This window comes from Blennius ocellaris (genome assembly GCF_963422515.1).
Source record: "Blennius ocellaris genome assembly, chromosome: 3".
NCBI lineage: Eukaryota > Metazoa > Chordata > Actinopteri > Blenniiformes > Blenniidae > Blennius > Blennius ocellaris.
This window is the reverse complement of record NC_137652.1, coordinates 14,553,331-14,572,543: the sequence shown is the minus strand read 5'-3', so window position 1 is coordinate 14,572,543 and position 19,213 is coordinate 14,553,331. Positions and strand designations below refer to the sequence as shown.

The following is a 19,213-nucleotide window of genomic DNA, read 5'->3' as shown; positions in this document are numbered from 1 at the left end:
AAAAGCTTTATTGATTTTCTGCTACTTGAGATTGAAGGGTATTGTCGGCTTTAGTGGCCCATCTTCACAACTTCTTTGGTATTTATATGAGATCTCCTCCCTGTGGTCAGGCAGCCTCATTACACCTGGTTCAGCTATTGTAAGGTTTTCTGGAGCCAATATTTAAAGGCCATTCGTGTAAAAGTGTTTGTATCAAAGCAAATCCAAGAATAAATATGCTACAGTGTGGATTTGGATTTTTTTTTTAAACTGTCTAAACAGTTAGACTCATTCTCCTCAGTCGTTTGCACACGTGCTCGTCCATTCATCTTTCTTTACTGCTTTATTGAACGTTAGATTGTGTGAAGGTGGAGCTGAAACCAGCAAACTAAGGCAGGGTCCACCCTGGAAATATCACCTGTCTATCACAAGACAAACACAGAGAAGCAACTCAGTGTGACCAGTTAACCTTGTTTTCAGACTCGGGTAAGAAATCCACACAAACACGATTAGATCATGTAAACTCCACAGAGAAGGACCCAGACTCAAGCCGGGATACTCTCACCATGAGACGAGTGTGCTTACCACCACCTCCCTTTGTAAATACTCAAAGTCTGTATTTATCAAGCCTCGAAACACAAATTTCCACTTTAATAAATGCACAACGTCACGTGACGTCATTGTTTTATTGTCTTGTAGCAGAGACAGTGACACAACACGACACACAAGGTTGAGATAATTCACTGGAGGGAACACTGATGCTTTGGTTGACGCTAGTTACCTACCATAATGAGAATAGTACAGCACTGAATGTGAAAAGCTGTACACGCGCGTGCATTGACATTGTACTCTAAAAAATACTCTTTACAGCATATCCAACACCATACAGCCACGAGGCATTCACAAGCAGAGAGGAGCCACTGTCCCTCTGGTCCTTTGTCTTGAAATTGAAAACAGAAAAAAGTGCCAAAGTAGATCAAACAGGTTTGAAATCCTAAAAAAAAACAGGAATCACCACACAACAACTGAATTAGAAGCAAGTAAAAGTTACAGTGTTCATCTGATGAAATAACATCTCATGATTCTTTAAGAGTACAATCAACAGGTATATTATATTGGAAATACAGGGAACAGGAAAGCAGCAGCACGGTGATCCAGGTTGATTTATACCATATATATGATATTAGAGAGCGGCCTGGCCTCAGCTCTGTCAAACCTCAGTCAAATAACTGGCCAGTTGCGAAACGGCCTCGCGGGAGTGTGGAAACACCCACAGGAGGCTGCGTCTCCAACTCAAATAAGGAAGGTAACAAACATGTCATGTACACACACCTCGGCAATCACAGTGGCTCCAAAGAGGCGAAATGTTGCTTCAAAACTTTACCCACAGTGAAGCAGAGGTGAAATATCAGAGCTGTTTATGTCCAGTGGGTGAAAACATTTTCTGTTTACATTCATTATTTCTTCACTCTACGACCAATTCATCCGGTCAGTTTTGTCCAATAATTAGAAAAAACTTGATAACAGGTTTCACAGGTAAAAACATCTTTATAAATGATGGAACGCGGTTACGTCGGGAGTTACATTAAACAAACTCGTCTTTCCGATCAATAGCAAATTTGTCATTTGCTTTTAGAAGCCGCCAACATTTCAGAAATGTTTCATAACACCATATAATGCAGTTGTATTTATGTCATAACTTATGTGGGAGGATGCTGGTATATAAACAGACAATAAAAATGAACATAATTCAAGAAAATTACATGTTCATGGAGAATTTGTGATGACAAGAAAAAAACTGTACCTTAAACGTACTTTAAAGTTTCTGGACACAACTACTAAATATGATGCTATGGACAATTTCAGAAATGTGCAGTTTCTGAATGCTTCAGACGATTTAACAAAAAAGCGATACAGACTAACGATGACATCAGTTATTTAAAAATTCAAATAACACATCACTACAGGGAATTTCCATTATTCATATTTAAGAAACACTTTAAAAAAAACGGCCCATCAGTAGATTTTATGCTGTGATAGGCCGTTTAATTTATCTACCAGCTTCTCATTACCTTTCAATATTCCCAATGACTGTATGTTTTTTTGAGCCACTGTATTTGAACATGTTAACAGGTCATACTGATAAGCAATTATTTTCTTATTTTATTCTTGTACTCATTGATTGATAAGAAACATCAGAAATGGCACAAAAAGATTAAAAGCTCACTTTGATCCCATTGCGAGACTTTTTCGACTTGAGCCTCAGCAGAATAGAAGGAAAACTGAAAACTCATTAGCATGTATGTAGTTTATATTATGTAATAATAAATTATGTGCAAATCCACCTGGTCGGACAGTGTTCTAAATGTTCTTCATTGTTTTCGACTGAGGGTGGATGGAGTTCACTGAAGCATGTTTTATCACCACGTTTGTTGGAGTTCCTTTATTCCTCCTCTCGATCCGACACCCGTTCAGACCTCCTCATCGGTGGCACTGGGGGAACGTTCCTAAACAAGGAGGACAACAGAGAAAGACAGACAATCATTTTTTGGAGGGGAATGAAGAGATTAAGAACAGATCAAAAACTACAGCAACCTGCATTCATGTCTTGGCGACGGCCGACAACAGGAAAAAGCCCCGGATGGCTGAAAACTTAAAAATTACCGCCCCACTTTAAAACTGGACGTGACGTGATCTCACTTTCTCCTGCTTGTGCTGCAGCAGTTCTCAATGTATTCAGTTTGTCATAGGTGTGAGCAGCATTGGCTTTACATACATCTGATCACTGATGCGATAATCCTAATAAATAAAAAGCAAACAAACGTCTTAAACACCTTACATTATACTATGGTAACAAGTTTCTAAGAATATGAAAAAAAAAAAGGGAAACGAGTCAATAAAAGTGAACCTTTAAGCTGTAGTGATTAAACAGGAAATTGCAAGACACCCTCACAACACACACACACACACACACACACACACACACACACACACACACACACACACACACACACACACACACACACACACACACACACACACACACACACACACACACACACACACACACACACACACTGCTTCACCTCTTCCTGCTCGTCCTCAGAATCATCATCACTGACGACAGGCTTGGCTCTGGTGCGTCCTGTTCGCCTGCTGCGCCCTTTCCCCCGATCGCCACCTTTATCTTTTCTGCCCAGACGGATTTTCACTTTGACAGAGCGAGCTGGAATCAAAACGCACACAAGCAAACAACGTGTTTACATCTAAAAACCTCGAGGTAAAACCGACAGACACAATATTTTGGGAGCGTCGTCTTGACTGAAGCGCAGTCACCGCGAGGGAGAGGAACTGAACATCATCGCAACAAAAGCAACACATTTCCAGGCAAACCGCATAGATTAGTTTCTTCATTCTTCACACAAATGAGCTCTCACATTCAGACTCTGATCCTTCCTCCTGCTCCTCCTCCTCTTCCTCGCTCTCCTCTCCGTCACTTTCTTCTTCCTTCTCGATCTTCTGCCTCAAGCTGGTGAACACCGACTGCAGCACGATCGAGTCTTCGTATATCTGTGTAAATGAGATGTGAAACTCAAAAGAAAAGAACGAGACGCGCAGCTTCAACACAGAACAGGGGGTATATGGAGAAAATGCTTTGGCAAGTGTTTTGATAACAAAGATGTGAGTGGCAGCAGAGATGAAGAGGAGCAGCTGTCTGTCTGTGTCTGTGTCTCCGTCCCACCAGTGATCCCTCCAGGTTGAAGGTTTGAGCGTTTTGGAAAAGCAGCATGACGTCCCTCTCGAGATCACCCAGACTGCGGTAGCGGTGACTTCTGATTCTCTCCTGCAAGTGAAGACACAGCCGGGACGTCACAAGAGGAGACGACGCTTTTCCAGAGGAGCAACCTTCCCTGCTCTTACTTTAATTTTCCTGAAATCCACCGGCTTGCGGATGAGCTCGTAGTACTCGGGCAGCTCTTTTCGAGAAGGCAGCTGGATGAACACCTCGCTCAGCTGACGACCACTGGCGCTGCAGGAGGGCAAATCAGAGGCAAAATGTTCAGTTGGCGTTGCTTATCGTTTTAGCCATCAAAGTGAATTTCTTGATTCCAATCCATGTATTCGATACATAAAGTTGTTGGCTCTGAACATGAACTAAAATATTATAAACAACACGCAGTTTACTCCTTATCCTGATACTCCGTATCAGATGAGGTTAGACTTTCCTCATGCCAAAATTACCACAATAAAGGTTTTTAGAAATACTAAGAAAAAAAAATGAAACTTTTCACTGATAATCACATTTTGAGATGATTCTGTACAACAAACTATAGCAGCCGCACACATTTTGTACATGTTTAGTACCAACAAGAAGAACTGATCGAGCTGTGTAATAAACTATATTTACATGATGCTCATTTACTGTTAACACCAAACTGAAAATATTTGGGTTTTTTTTCTCCATTTCGCATTACAAACATGCTGATAACAAAACACGTAGAACGACTCGAAGTGCAAAATGTTCCCACAGTCCGTATCACCGTGAGATATTGTAGTTTGGCTTCAAGATCCTAATACATGCTCACAATAACCTCTTAAACTGCTCCTCGGAGCAGAAACCATGGTTGAGTGGAAATATCATGCAAGACCACAAAATGCATTAATCACGTCTGCTAAGCTGAAATTATATACATATCCAGACACTATAAATGTCGCTAATTTGATATCTTTGTCTTGAATTGAACTGTAAATTTAGTTGAGTATTGCATTTGCGTTTTTATTTCGATTTCACACATCATCTCAACCTTTTGGGAATTGGAGTTGTGATTCAAGTTCGTTGTCTGTATTAGGAGCCTGGTAAGTTTCAAGTGTTGAGCTGTTGTAAGCATTTCTCCTGAATTAGTGGGAAGCCACTAAGTGACGAATGAAAGTGGATTTAACTTGTTAAAAATTTTAAAACAATACTCAAACAGCACATAGATGCTACTCTTGAAACTCAAACTTCTTGCCTGTCTTTGTATTTGATGACCGCATCCACAATTTTCCTCATCTTCTTGGTGAGGGCAGGAGGGTTTGGGGAGAGCTTCTCAGCAGGAGGTCTCCCTCTCTTCCTCTGTCTTTTTCCATCGTCGTCTTTCTCTCCGCGCCCGCGGCTCCCAGAGGAAGACGAGGGCCCGGGGAGATCCAGGTCACGGTCCCTCTTCCTCTTGCGGGTGGTCTTTTTGTGACGTACCTCTTCCTCCACCTCCTCCAGTGTCCCTTCCTCTATCGCCTGCATGCAGAAAGCGCCATGGCAACACATGTACTCAGATGAATAATGAGGAAGCACACTTAAGTATATGAATGTAAAAAAATGAAAAAAAATCTGTGTTTCAATTGGAAGTCATGTTTTGAAATCTGTCCGTCGGCTAGGCTCACAACAACCTTGAGCCACTGCTTCTCCGTCAGCGAGTCGCTGTAGTCCACCTCCTTCCGCTGCCGAGAACCTCGTCCAAACATTTTCTCCTCCTCCTCCTCGCAGGTCAGCCTCTCCACCTCGGCGTCGTCCTTCATGATCCAGGTGGGCAGCTCGTCCTCCTCCATCAGACGAGGCTTCCTGCGTGGGTTGCGGGCCTCCTCGCGGCGCCGGTCCAGGTCCATACGCTGGGAAAGAGATGAAAAAAGGTCGTTCCATTGAGGTTGGAACGACCGATTCATGTTTGAAAAAAAAAAAAACCCAAAACAAAACAAACACTCACCATAAACTGGTCGAACTCCTCTTCACTCCTGGCAATCATCTGGTTGACCGTCTCATCGTCCGGCACCTCGTCCTCCTCCTGAATACAGCAGACACACATTGGCGTGGAGACCATAGGAGAGAACTCACTTAAAATCCTGTGTTGCTGGTGCACGCACACACGTTTATACGTAAACAGACTTCTTGACCCCAGACCTCGTCTTGTTCCTCGTGCTCCAGGATGGCCTGCAAGAAGGCCCTGCGCTCGTGGCTGGACGACTTCTGGTCGAACATGCCGGCCTGGATGACTTTTTGATCCACATTCAGTTTGTATTTAGCTGCTGCCAAAATTTTCTCTTCGACACTGTTGACCGTACAGAGGCGCAGCACTCGCACCTCGTTCTGCTGACCGATGCGGTGGGCTCTGTCCTGAGCTTGCAGGTCCTCAAGAACAGATGAGCAAAGGGATTGATAAATATTTTGAGTCGCAGCACTTCTGTCTGCCAGAGAGGTGAATAAATCGACCGTTCCTGCCTTAAGACTTAACTTTTCACAAGAGCAAACTATTTTGACAGGGAAAATAAATCCTGCTCTAGAAGTTCCTCTTAACCCAATAGACTTCTACTCTATAAATGTTATATTCTCATAATTTGTGGATTCTCCATTTTAATTCGTTTTTTTTTGTAGTTTCTGTGTGTGTGGCATAAATGGACACAGTGTGCTACATGGATTTTCACATCTGGTCATTTATTTGGTTGAGGTTAATAATATCATCTGTAATATCACTATATTTGTACCTGATTATTGTCTATTTTTATCCTGTATATGGGAAAGCTTTGTATGACATATATTGTTGTTCATTGTATATTGAACCGGTTTTTATGTGTCGCTTTTGTAAAACCCTTTGTGTAAATTTAATGTTTCGCACATTACTCCAGTCAAAGTCATGAAAATGTAAATCTGACATACTCTTTTGCAGGTTCTGTTGCACTAACCACTTTCCTTTAATTTGTGGATGGAGGCTAATTAACAAATGTGTTTTTAAAATTTGTGGGTAAAAGCAGCTTTTGTTCATCAAGATAAAGGTTCCTCACACCTGATGTGGGTTCCAGTCAGAGTCAAAAATAACCACAGTGTCAGCAGACTGCAGGTTGAGGCCCAGACCTCCAGCTCTGGTGCTCAGCAGGAAGATAAAGTAATCAGACTCTGGATCATTGAAGGTCTTCAGTAACATTCCTCTGTCTTCAGCTTTCGTAGTGCCTGAACAGTAACACACAAGGAAAGGAAGCAAGTGTGAGAAGTTATGAAAGAAAGATAGAAAGAAGAAACTGCTGGGAGTAACAAATCACATTCGAGATCGTACAAAGAGGAAAAAAAAACGCACAGATACATTCATGTGGCTTACCGTCGAGGCGAAGATACTTAAAGCTTCGGTAGGCGAAGTAATCCTCCATGATGGTCATGAGCGAGGTCATCTGACAGAAGAGCAGCACTTTGTGGTTTGTAGCGTTCAGCTTTGGCAAGATCCGATCCAACACCTCAAACTTGCCCGACGCCCGATACAGGTCAGCGCTGACGGAGAGGCAGACGGACTCGGTTACAGACAGAGCGCGTACGTGTGAGCGTGACCCAAAATCAAATCATTGCTCACCCCTGAACGATCCCTCCAGAGAATCCTAAATGCTCTGAGAAGGATTCCTACAAAAATACATTTAAAAGGACACCAAAAACTACAATTTAATCAATCTGTCATGTCTTTTGAGATCAATTCAGTCATGAGTTACCTGGCGAGTCCTCAGAAAGTCGTCTTTGTGACAAAAATGAAATGATGTGCTCTCGATAGTTGAAACTGGCTCCCCATATACAGAACTCCCCTCTCGATAATGAGCATCACTCAAAGTGTGTCATAAGCAATGCTTTTAATGCCTCGATCTTACCTCTATTTGTTGAAACATATACGGGTGGTTACAGATCTTTCTCAGCTGCATGATGGTGTTCATCAGTGTCTTGGTGCCTCCTTTACCCTGTTAACAGAAAAGATTACAGCATGCAAGCAATTCCTTTACCCTGGATGGGGTACTGTCAGTATGTGACAACTAAACCTAAGCCTGGATGATAATACATTCACCTTCTTGTCTTTTTCTGAACCGTCAGTGAGCAGGACACCCTTAGCCTGCATGTGTCTGTACAGGACCCTCTGAAGAGACGACATGTCACACTTGATCACGTATTCCACCTAAAGCAGACAAAAAAAAAAAAAGGATCCATTAGAAAAGTGTAAAACTTGCATAAATTCTATAATGATAGCGGACTTATTTTAATTAGTCCTCTCTAATATGTGTGGCTATTCATCTGGGCTAAGACCTGGGAAAGTATATTCACAAGAGTGAAAAAGGTTTTAAATTTTTTTCATTATGATCGCAAATGCAAATAATACTCCATATGAAGTTCATGAAAGACGGACTCAGGTTCCGTGTCTTGCTTAAGGACACATTATATGATGGGGGTTCAAACCCACTAAATTGTAAGAGGACCCGCTCTACCAACACAACCAGAGGACAATTTGAACTTGCAACTGCCAAAGGTGGTGGGTGAAGAATTCCTAAAACATATATGACTTAAGGCATGTAAACCGATAATAATTGGTATAAATAGTTAGCTGGGGCTAACTATAGTTTCTTGTGCAGTATGAAACATCTTGGCCAGAACTAACCGTTCCTGATCTTCCAAATTAGTAGGTTTCCACCTTTAATGTCTCTATATATGAGCATGTGTGCTGAATGAGGTTTGGCTTGCCTTCTCTGGAAGTTGTGCTTCCACTTCTTTCTTTAATCTCCGCAGCAGGAAAGGCCGGAGCACTTTATGGAGACGGCGGATAATCAAGATGGTCTCCTCTTCATTGAGGTCCACCTTAATACAGAATCAGAGGGATATTTCACATGCTTTGCGGAAAGAAAGAGTCCTATTGCAACCGACTTAACATTTTTGGGCTCCGTACCTTCTCTCCAGTCATAGCGAACGGCGCGTTAAACCACTGCTCGAAGGTGCTGCAGCTCTTGAAGATGGTGGGCAGCAGGAAATTGAGCAGTGCCCACAGCTCGGGAAGCTTGTTCTGCAGCGGCGTCCCTGTCAGCAGGACTCTTCGAGGAGCAAGGTAGTGTGTGTTCAAGACCTGGGTGAGTTTACAGTGATGGTTCTTCATGCGGTGGCCTTCGTCCACAATCATGTACTTCCAACGGATCTGGATTGAAGAGGACAGCGTATTCAAATAAAGCTACAGATCGAGTGTCCCGCCTCAGAATTTCTGTCCGTCCCAACCAAACTAAAAGCAATCAAGGGAAGATTTCTTGTCCTTTGTTCTCATGAGTCAAACCAGCCCCAAACCAGAGCCTGGAGCCACCACATGGGAAACCCCGGCCTGGACTACAACACCCACCTGAAAGCACAGTCAGGAACCCTATATGACAACATGAGTGTGCATAGCAGCATGATGGTCACAGAGGACAGTGGGAGACGAGGTTTACAGGCCGTGTCAATGTGTTGCAGTACCTAGGGGAGAGAACTGAGACGCAGTACAGCGGGGGGTCAGATTGGCCAAACTCAAATACTTTGAGAGGAATTTGGGGGATTTAGGGAGCCAAGAAACAAACAAACCATGAAAAACCTCAGAGTCAAATGAAAAACAGTGAAATATGATCATCTGCATGTGCGGAGGGGAAAAAAAACACCATCAACCCTCTGTGTATTTGTGCCTGTTTTTGTGCCCGTGTTCCTTCATTCACCTTAGCCAGCACTTGCTTGTCCTTGATGATGTACTCATAAGTAGTGAGAAGTACATTGAACTTTCCACTTCGCAGCTGTGGTACAAAAGCTCTTCTAGCAGCTGGAGACCCCTGAAAGACAAACGAAATCAGAATCACCTATTCAACCATCAAAGTAACAGAAACACACGTATATATGTATACAATTGTGACTGGAGAAGAATAGAAACAAGTGATTCACTTCCTTATGACAAAATCAAAGTCACTTTTCTATACATGGTTCTAATCTTGAGTAACAATAAGCACAGAAAGTCATCAGTCAATGTCAGCTTGTTTTACGAGGCCTAACAGACCCTGAACTCTGACTTCTAATCTGCTCATTTTTAGTTTGTATTAACATTTATGGCATATTCCAAGTCATTACCTTCAGGCTTTCTGAGAATATTGCCTTCAGAAATGACATGTGTGGCCATGGTGAAAATGTCAATCAGCATGGAGAGCTTACTGTGCAGATTTGAGACAACTCCTTGAAAAGCCATTCCTGTTGTAATAATTCTGTAAGAAGAGGATTGAAGGTGAAAGAAAAAAAAAAAATGAAAGGTTGCTGCAATAACTCACCTTGTAGGACACCTTCACGACAGTCGGTGCCCACTTGTCAAACTCATACACCCAGTTAGAGAGAGTTCTGTCAATCAAAGATGGCTCGGTTGTCATTCTGCTATTTCCGTCATTTCATTGTGTAAAGAAATAGCCTCAATGACGACGTAGACAAAACATCTAAAGTATTGGTGTGATTATCTTACGAGAGGGGTACAATGATGAGGTAGGGCCCGTTGAGACGTTTAAGCTCCATGAGGTATGTGATGAGGGCGATCGTCTGGATGGTTTTTCCCAGGCCCATCTCATCAGCCAGGATCCCATTCAGGTTGTTGTTGTAAAGAGAAACCAGCCATTCCAAACCTTTAATCTAAAAGATATTACATATGAGATAATAATAATTTACTGACCTGAAATTCAATGAAAAAATAAATGTAATTGTCCAGAAATATAAATCAATAAACTGGAATTTGGGGGAAAAAAGAACATTTCTTTACAGGTGCATCTTTACCTGATACTGCTTCAGTTGTCCATTTATCAACAAGCTGGACTGTTTGTCCACCCTCTCTGTAACAGCGTGGGCCACTGAGTAATATGACTGGAGTCCTCGAGCGAACGCCGCACCACTATACTCATCGTCCACGTCCTGCTTTGCATTCCTGTAATATAATTAATTCACCCACCTAACTAGATCTTGCAGTTAGGAAACTGGTTGAAGCATTAAAAGTTGGGATAAACTGCCCTGAAGTGGCTAAAGCAGCGGGTAAAATGGACATGCACATACTCAATGATGTGTCGGACATCCACCTCCGACACATCTTCGCTGTCCGGATCGCTAATCTTCTTCTTTTCCTCCACAGGAGTTGCTGAAGGCTGCGGTTCCTCCTCCTCCTCCTGCCAAGCACCAATCACACTCTGCGTTTTCACTCGTTAGAATAACAAGTAGGACAACACCTTCAAATCTGTGCGTGTCTCCGTGTCAGGTAAACCGACCTCCTCTTCTTCCTCCTCCTCGCTGTCTTCGCTGTCAGACCGAGGAGCCACTTCATATCTGAAGAGACAAAAAGCAAAATAAAAATACATGAAAACAACTGAGGCAATCGCCGAATATCTGCTGATGCATTTGCCTTCCAAAAACCCCTTTGTGGGGAAAACTTCAATACTTTTACATTATATCAAATTGTACAAATTGGCATGGTAAAGGGACCAGGCTGAGAAAGATGTAGAGCACGTTGGGCTGATGGAAGGATGTTACTGACAAGTGGCGAGAGACTGTGATGAGAAGATGGCAGGAGGACGAAGAGGACATTTCGAACAAGGACAATGAGAAAGCCAAACAGCAGAAAGTGTAAAAGAAGAAAGTGCAGGCAGGGTGAACTGGGCAGAGACGAGTGTCAGGAGTGATGTGTGACAGCTTGAAATGACATGGCAATTCTAATCCTAACCCTGACATGAAAGTCTTTCCCACACAGATTAATTTACACAAGCAACAGCTCTCCTTCTCTTGAGTCCATCTCACCCAGGATTCATCTCCAGCCAGGTCTCCAGCTGTCCAGCTTTGGGAGCATCCACCCCAGTCAGGATGTTGCCGCTGTCCACATGGATGACTTTCACAGGAAGGTCGCTCATCTGACTCGTCTCGTCCAAGGGCTTGCATGGGGAGGAAAGCATGTTTCAGATTGAGCAAGTTCGACTAAACTCGGAGGTTTTTGTTTCACACATCTGTAGAAACATTTGAAGAAGTACCAAAAACGTACTTTAAGAAGCCAGAGAAAAACAGTCTACCTCAAACTACTGGTCAATATCTAGATGTGCGAAGCTCACCTCTCCGTCAGGCCCCATGGCCGGAGTCTGACCCTCAGCGTTCTCCATCTGCAACAGAAAAGCCCGTTAGCAAATAAAGTACTCGTATCCACATTGTCCGAGAATAAAGTTGACCCGATTACATCGATATCTTTGTCCATGTTATTGGTCTTCTCATCTTGACCAGCTGAAATCACGTTCTCTTTTCATTCTTGCGGCTCCAGGAAAAAGACCAACAGTGAATCCAAAGATGCATTACTTGAATGGATTTCTTTTTAAAGTAAGGAAATAAAAATCCATATTTGACATCTGGAGAGTCAACAACGAGAGCACAAGACCATGCTGGTTTGCAGGGCAGGAGTCTCACTCCAGCTGGAGTTGGTATCCAGGAGGCAATGATGTGCATGTGGAAACCCAGTCATGAATAGAGGAAGAGGTTGGTGATTGAGGTGTTTACAACTGAACACGACGGTTTCTCAATTACTGATGATTATGGTCACATCGGTCAAATTACATCAATCACCATCTTCAGAAGAGATTTTTTTTCCCCCCCAACCATAATATGTCCTCATTATGTCTTTACATTTAGATCTGTGCTTTGAGGTCGAGATCAACGTCTATTCAATTGCCTAAAACACAATCAAGTGTGAAATATACGGTATTTTTGGTAGAGAACCAGTGGAAATCGTTCCTGCTATCCTTACCTTCTTCTTTTTCTTCTTTTTCTTCTTCTTCTCCTTGAGGGCCTGAGCCGCTTTGTGGGCTCTGACGAGCTCTGTGAGGTTAGCGACGTACTCATCCGTCTGCTGCAGCAAGTAGGCCAGCCGCTTGTCCTTCTTCTGGTCAATCAGTTTACGATAGCCCTCCTCATCCTCAGCCTGTTCAAACAAACGGCATTTATATGATAATGAAGAAGTTGTGTAATCGTGTCGGTAGACGTGCATATTAACATGTTGTCGTTGTTGTTTCTACCATGAGCCTCCTCATTCTCTCTTTCTCGATGCGCTCATTCTCCTTCTTCTGCTCTCGTTCAGTGTTGGCATGATACGTGGCCACAGCTTTGGTCAGTTTCTGAATTTTGCCAGTGATTGAACGGTGGTACTCCTTGAAGTCTTTGGCATGCTGCAGGATGCTGTTAAGATATTCCTGGAGGACAAAAAAAAACAAAAAAACACAAGAGTTACTCACAAGAAACACATTCAACAAATCTAAATCAAAACCTTTTAATTATGCTTTTACTACATTCGTATTTGTCCATTCACTTATTTCTTAATTTTCTTTGATTTTTGTTGTTTTCATGGATATTGTTTTATTCACCCTTATTTTCCAGTTGCCATCGTTTCAAATGCATTTATTGATTTGTGCATGCGTGTGTGTGTATGTGTGCATGGTTATGTATAAGGCCTGATATATTTATACAATCAATCAATATGTTGATTGATTAATAATATATGGCTGGAAAATAGAAAGTCTTTCATTTGAAATGAAGGCTTCCAGCATGAACACTCAGTAATTCTGCAGTCGGCCACTCTCCGCTCGTCGTCTACCTGATGTTTCTGTCTGCGTTTGCGCTCCTGTTCGATCTTCTGCTGTTTCTCCAGCTTCTCAGTGATGCGAGCCTCTCGTAGAGACTGACGCTTGCTTCGCTTGTAGGCCTTGGCATCGAGGGCGGTCTCCAAAGCCGTGTCACGCCGCATGCACACCACCACCTCTTGACGCAGCTGTGGAGAGTGAGAAGAGCCACTTCCACTGAAAACACACGCAAGCTGTGAAGGTCGGATGCGCAGTGGCATGAAAGGAGGTTTTTATTGTTGAGGTTCAAGGTGAAGGTGACGTAATATACCTGTCTCTGGAAGTTCAGTAGTCGGAGAGCTTTGAGCTCGATAGTAGCTTTGGTACGTAAATCCCCCGCTAGAGAACCTGGTAAGTTCTCAAGCTCAGCAATGCGATGGGTTATACGAGCCTGCAGCCTGAAGAGAAGAGCACAGTTAGTCATTCACTGGGAATCTAGAAAACTGTTTTTCCCAGTGATTCTTCGTCTCGAAGAACGAAAGGTGAGCAACGTGTATCGTCAGAGGGCCTGCTGTACCTGTACTCCCTCTCCTGCAGTATCTCCACCGGGTCGAGCCCGCAGGGTTTCTGAATGGGGGTAATGCGATTCTGCTTGGCGTGGTAAGGCATCATGGGAGTGGGCTGTGCCGGCTGACCAGGAGACTGCGTCTGTGGGGGCATTACCGGCGAGGCCGCCGGGGGGACCGAAGGGGGCGCGGGAGAGGGCCGACCGGTGGGCTGAGGGGGGATCAGCTTTTGAGGTGCGTTGGACGGGGCTGCTGCATTCACCAGAGGGCCTGGATGAAGGTGAAGAACAACCGTCAGTTAAATCTCAAGCTGAAAGTGGTGATGGGAGTACGGTCGGTACTATAATGTTTAAAGCAGCCAGGACACCAACACTGAATATTCTGCACTGCAATTCTGCAGCTACGAGCTAATCTTGATTAGACTTACTTTATACTGCTCAATATTTTCTCACTATGTGACACCATGAGAGAAGTGTACAGTTGAAATAAATATCTTTATCTTTCAGATATTCTATTCTGTCAGAACTTTATTAGACACATGTATTGTGAATATTACTATTTTTTGAACACTGCAAATAAGAACAAAAATATGAAAGACCAGGTTCATTAAGACTCTTTCTGTTGCTCACTAAGTGTGTCTTACATCAACATTTGAGCGAGGTTTTAACAAAGGGACTCCTACAGGGTTAGATCAGGTTTCATAAGACTTTTCAGCAGCATAACAAACCTTCAGGCCAGGATTTGGGGGGTCCATTGGGGTTTTGTCCCTGCATCCCAGCTGGGGTCCCTGATGGGCCTGGAGGGGGCATGTTTGGACCCATCATTCCTGAAAAATGTTTAAAAAAACACACACACACACACACACACACAAAAACAGTGTAAAAGTTTAGAGGCTGCAAGTCACATTCGGGTTGAGAATATCTGCAAATGAAACGTGTCTTTTCTTTCTTATTCACCCATCAGCCAGTGACATTTTGATCCGTATTTCAGTCACGGTCAGTGCATGCTCACCATGAGCTCGGCTGTAGCCTGATCCCATTGGCCCTGGTCCTGGTCCTGCTGGACCACCTCCCGGCCCTCCTCCAGCTCCTGGAGCCAGGGTGGGCATGGGCTGCTGCTGCTGCATCCCCGGCATGGGCCTCTTTCCCTGGACAGCCATCTGAAGGTGGTCTGGCAGAGGCTGTCCCCGGGCCAGCATCTTATAGGCCATGATCTGGGCTCTTAGTTGATGGAGCTGGTTCTGATTGAAGGGAGTTGGGCCCCCGGGACCTCCAGGGCCAGAGGGCCCACTAGTTTCAAGGCCAGGGCCAAGGCTCGGGACGACAGAGCCAAGGCTGGGTCCGGGGCTGGGGCCTGGTCCAGAACTGATCGGAGGGCCGGGACGATTGCTGGGGCCAAGTGAGTGTTGATCTCCACTGGGGCCATCTAAAGGTGCCGAGGCGGAGCCAGGACCACCAGAGGAGGACGAGGAAGACGATGACGGCATCAGGGGCCCGGAGGGGGGGCCATTTGAAGGAATGGGGCTGGAGTGGTCAGAGCCACCTAATGGAGAATGATAACCTGGAAGAAACAGAAATGTTAAGAGTGTCGCTGTGTTGACGCCCTTAAAATATCAAAAACATAAACAAACAGAGTCATTACATTTGTGTTTAGTTTGTTTCTTTGACTTAACGACCCTGACAACGAAGGTTATGTCACTGAAAGACCTGTTCATTTTCCAAATCTTCTCCTCCTCCTACGCATATAGCGCCTTTCAAAATGGGAACGATCAGGCCTTCCAGGCCTTTTTTGCAGAGAAGCAATTTTATGACAAGGAAATAATTTAATAAATGTCAAGGTTCCTACACTTTGTGCATAGTTTCTTTATAAGCCTTTCAGCTTTCAAACTGAGCACAATGATCCTACTGCATCTGGATAGACACTATTCCCACCTAGAATCCTATTAAAACCATGGCTATTTTTTTATTATTTTTTTTTTACTTTTTTGTCTTGCTAACCTGGACACAATATCCATCTTTATGCTTTGCATCCGTATTCTATACCACTTAATCCTGTACACTGGATGAGGGCAGGATACAGCTTAGACAAGTCTCCAGTCCATGACAGGGCAAATACACACAGACAGACGACCACACACACTCACAGTCACACCTCGGGGCAATTTAGGGTCACCAGTTAACCTCACATGCATGTTTACGGACTGTGGGAGGAAACCCATACATAAACCCATGGACACAAAAAGTTTTTGGGGGTCATTTTAATGAACTTTAAACTGAAGTTGAGAAGATCTCATTTACAGACACGGTGCTGATTTAATCAAAGCATGCCTGTATTGCTCAAGTGGAGTTGTATCGTCTCAAGGAAACAATGTTAAGCTTATTTCCCAAACTGCAAAAGATTTGCCTTACTAGAAGCCACAAACAGACGATGAGTAACACTAATCAAATCCAGCAAGGCAGTCATCGGCACGGCTTTTCAACTCAACTCTGGTTCATAGTTTGAAGCCTCGTCTCTGTCCGCCACGTTTAAACCTCATCACATCTTCACCACTGCAGCCAGCAAGAAGAGGCCAAACTGCAAAGTTCAACATTCAAGCCAGAATAATTCAAGCTGTTCAGCCTGTGACTCTGCTTGCTTTAAAAGATTTGATTCATCAAAACAATGTGAGGAGCTATTAGTTCACCGATTGTGACAGCAGGAACACTCCCCGTGAGGGAATCAGGCCACGAGACCATGTCGCCTCAGATCAACCTCAAAACCACACCAGTTGTCTTACACAATGCTGGAAAGAATGAAATTGCTTATAGAGAATTCCCACCTTGCGAGTGTTGGTCTAGAGGGCTGGGCGGGGGGCCCATACCAGTGTGCCCGCCCTGCCTCATAGACAGTCCCTTCATCTGGCTGAAGCGGCTCTCCTCACTCAAACTCTTCTCATGCAAGCCTTCCATGGGCTATGGGAGAAGACAAACAACACATCAGCTACAATAAAACAAGAAATCTGATATATATATACATGGGAAAAAGGAAAAGTAATCTAATAATAAAGGAAAAGTAATTAATAATAAAACACTGCATATTATTCAAATATAAAGAAATGACAAGAGTATTATAGTATTATTCATGGTAGAAAACTGATATGAGTGCAATTGGCTGTGCAGGCCTCTCACACTATAATTATTTTGTTCATCATTTGTTGTATGTTTTTATTGTCATAGTAAACTGACTGTGCAACATAAAGGGGCAGGTTACAGTTCAATTCATACTTTTGGTCCCTTTCATTCATAAGTTTGGAAACTTTTGCAACGCATTGTATTGATTTTCTCTTTTGTCAATGAATGAAATAAAACTAAACTAACGACATCAGATTAATTAATTTTCTAATTCTACAATGATGATAACAAAATATTTTGACCCAGTCTGGCTTAATTGTGTTATAATAATAATTTGAAAATAGTTGAGGGAAAACATAAAAGATGCAATACAAGAAAAAAGACAGTTCTTTAACTAAAAAAACATTACAGTATAAAAAAAACCAATGTACTGGAATGTCTTGGTTTTCTTCTTGAGATAACATTTCTTAAACTGTAAGACATATAGTGGCTCTTTAAGTAATTAATAAAATACGGCAGTTAAACTACAACATCTTTAAAATGCTGTGTGAACCTTTGACATGATAATAAAAAAAAACAGAAACAGCAGATTAAAGTGAAGAAAAGTGAAGTGAGTGCAATATACTGTCTGCAAGTTTGAGATCTTTCTGAAGCATGAATCACGTTGAATAATGGCTGCGTCCAGGAGGATGGGATCCATCGGCAGAGCTGGATGTTCTCAGCAGGACTGCTGCTGTTTTTAAGGTCCTTACTTTGTGCAAGGGATGCATGTTTTCCGCTCCGTAACCAGATGGCCCTGGCTGGGGGTGTCCAGAGGAAGGGGGGCCAGGGCTGGGACCCATCATGCTGTGAGAGGAGCCTGGGGAGGGACCAGGGCTGGGACCCAGCATTGCACCAGGGGAAGGACCGGGACCAGGGGACGGACCTGGTCGAGGGGTGCCTCCCATGGGGGGATCAGGCGTTGACATCGCCCTGGATCTCCTGCTCCAGGATGAGCAGAATGGACCTGAGAGAGAGAGAGAGAGAGAGAGAGAGAGAGAGAGAGAGAGAGAGAGAGAGAGAGAGAGAGGGAGAGAGAGGGAGAGAGAGAGAGAGAGGGAGAGAGAGGACAAAGGGAAAATATTTCTGCAAAAACTCAGAAATATGGCATGGCATCTCTGCTTATTAGAATAACGTTTTAGAAAGAGGGTTTATTTATTTATTTATTGGGAAATACATTTTAAAATCTCAATGGCAATACGGTTCAATATTTCAGTTCAACTGTGCTTTTCTTATTTGTGAACGGGGAGCACAATATTTGCAGAAATATGGGTGAATTTTGTGCAACGCGTTATCAGAGGAGGATTCTCCATTCTCCTGCTGCGCTGCACCAAAATCACCTTTTGCGCGCATATGCAAGAACGCAGCTGTCCACCACTGGACGTGGCCTGAACACGGGGAAACACAGTAAATTATGCACATGAGTACCTGCAGCGGAGAATTCCCCCATCAAGACCATAGGGGAGGGTAGTCTCGTTAAATATAAAGGATGGAATGGCGGACTGTGCTTGTGCAAACTGACCTACCCGCATCTACAAAAATCGCACTCCTGCGTGAATTTCTGCGCTCCCGGGCTGATTTTTAGGGGATATCAAAGAAGACTGAGCAGTTGTCGCAATTAGTCTACTCACCCTGTTTGTAATCTGCCTTCAAGCGTTGATTTGTTTCACCGACGTGGCTCGAGCGCCCCCCTCCACCGCTTCTATGACCGAATGTCTAGTCACGGCTGCGCGCCACTGCGCATGCGCGCGCGCAGCTCCGGCAAGCCTGTGTGCATCAAGCCTGGACTGTGGCTGGAAAACGCTCTTCTGAAAAGTTACCTTGGATATAAAGTGAGACACTGACCTTAAAGCTTTGGGTGTGTGTACCAATAAACAACATAATAATGGCCGACGACGAAATACCTGTTAATAACGTAAGAATTTTGGCCATTCAAAAGTAAGAAAACCACTAATAAATTAAATGATAAAAGTTACCACCGTAATTGAGTGCTGTATAGTATGTAGCTTTAATGAGTGAATAGGACAAGTATGGTATCCATTTATGCAAAGAAAACTGCCAAATAACTTTCATGACTTTCTGTTTCACGCTATTCGGTGCTGTGATTACAACATACAAAGCATATTAATG

General features: G+C 43.5%; 1 protein-coding gene across 1 annotated transcript; it reads right to left on the bottom strand.

Annotated features, from left to right (window-relative positions):
- Positions 1 to 710: 710 nt before the first annotated feature.
- Positions 711 to 18,791, bottom strand: smarca4b (SWI/SNF related BAF chromatin remodeling complex subunit ATPase 4b). Its single transcript, XM_080520598.1, has 34 exons — positions 18,715 to 18,791; positions 17,797 to 18,050; positions 16,753 to 16,885; positions 14,946 to 15,494; positions 14,662 to 14,760; positions 13,946 to 14,204; positions 13,700 to 13,826; positions 13,404 to 13,577; positions 12,829 to 13,002; positions 12,561 to 12,734; positions 11,878 to 11,925; positions 11,573 to 11,703; positions 11,047 to 11,104; positions 10,838 to 10,968; positions 10,565 to 10,712; positions 10,260 to 10,423; positions 10,075 to 10,141; positions 9,478 to 9,588; positions 8,694 to 8,936; positions 8,492 to 8,605; positions 7,824 to 7,931; positions 7,633 to 7,719; positions 7,347 to 7,393; positions 7,101 to 7,267; positions 6,792 to 6,955; positions 5,879 to 6,139; positions 5,718 to 5,795; positions 5,404 to 5,622; positions 4,989 to 5,251; positions 3,901 to 4,009; positions 3,722 to 3,823; positions 3,417 to 3,549; positions 3,066 to 3,205; positions 711 to 2,486 (listed from the first exon to the last, which is right to left on the bottom strand). The coding sequence occupies exons 2-34, from the start codon at positions 18,010 to 18,012 to the stop codon at positions 2,451 to 2,453; spliced, it is 5,034 nt and encodes a 1,677-aa protein (XP_080376724.1). The 5' UTR covers positions 18,013 to 18,050; positions 18,715 to 18,791; the 3' UTR covers positions 711 to 2,450.
- Between the last annotated feature and the right edge of the window lie 422 nt (positions 18,792 to 19,213).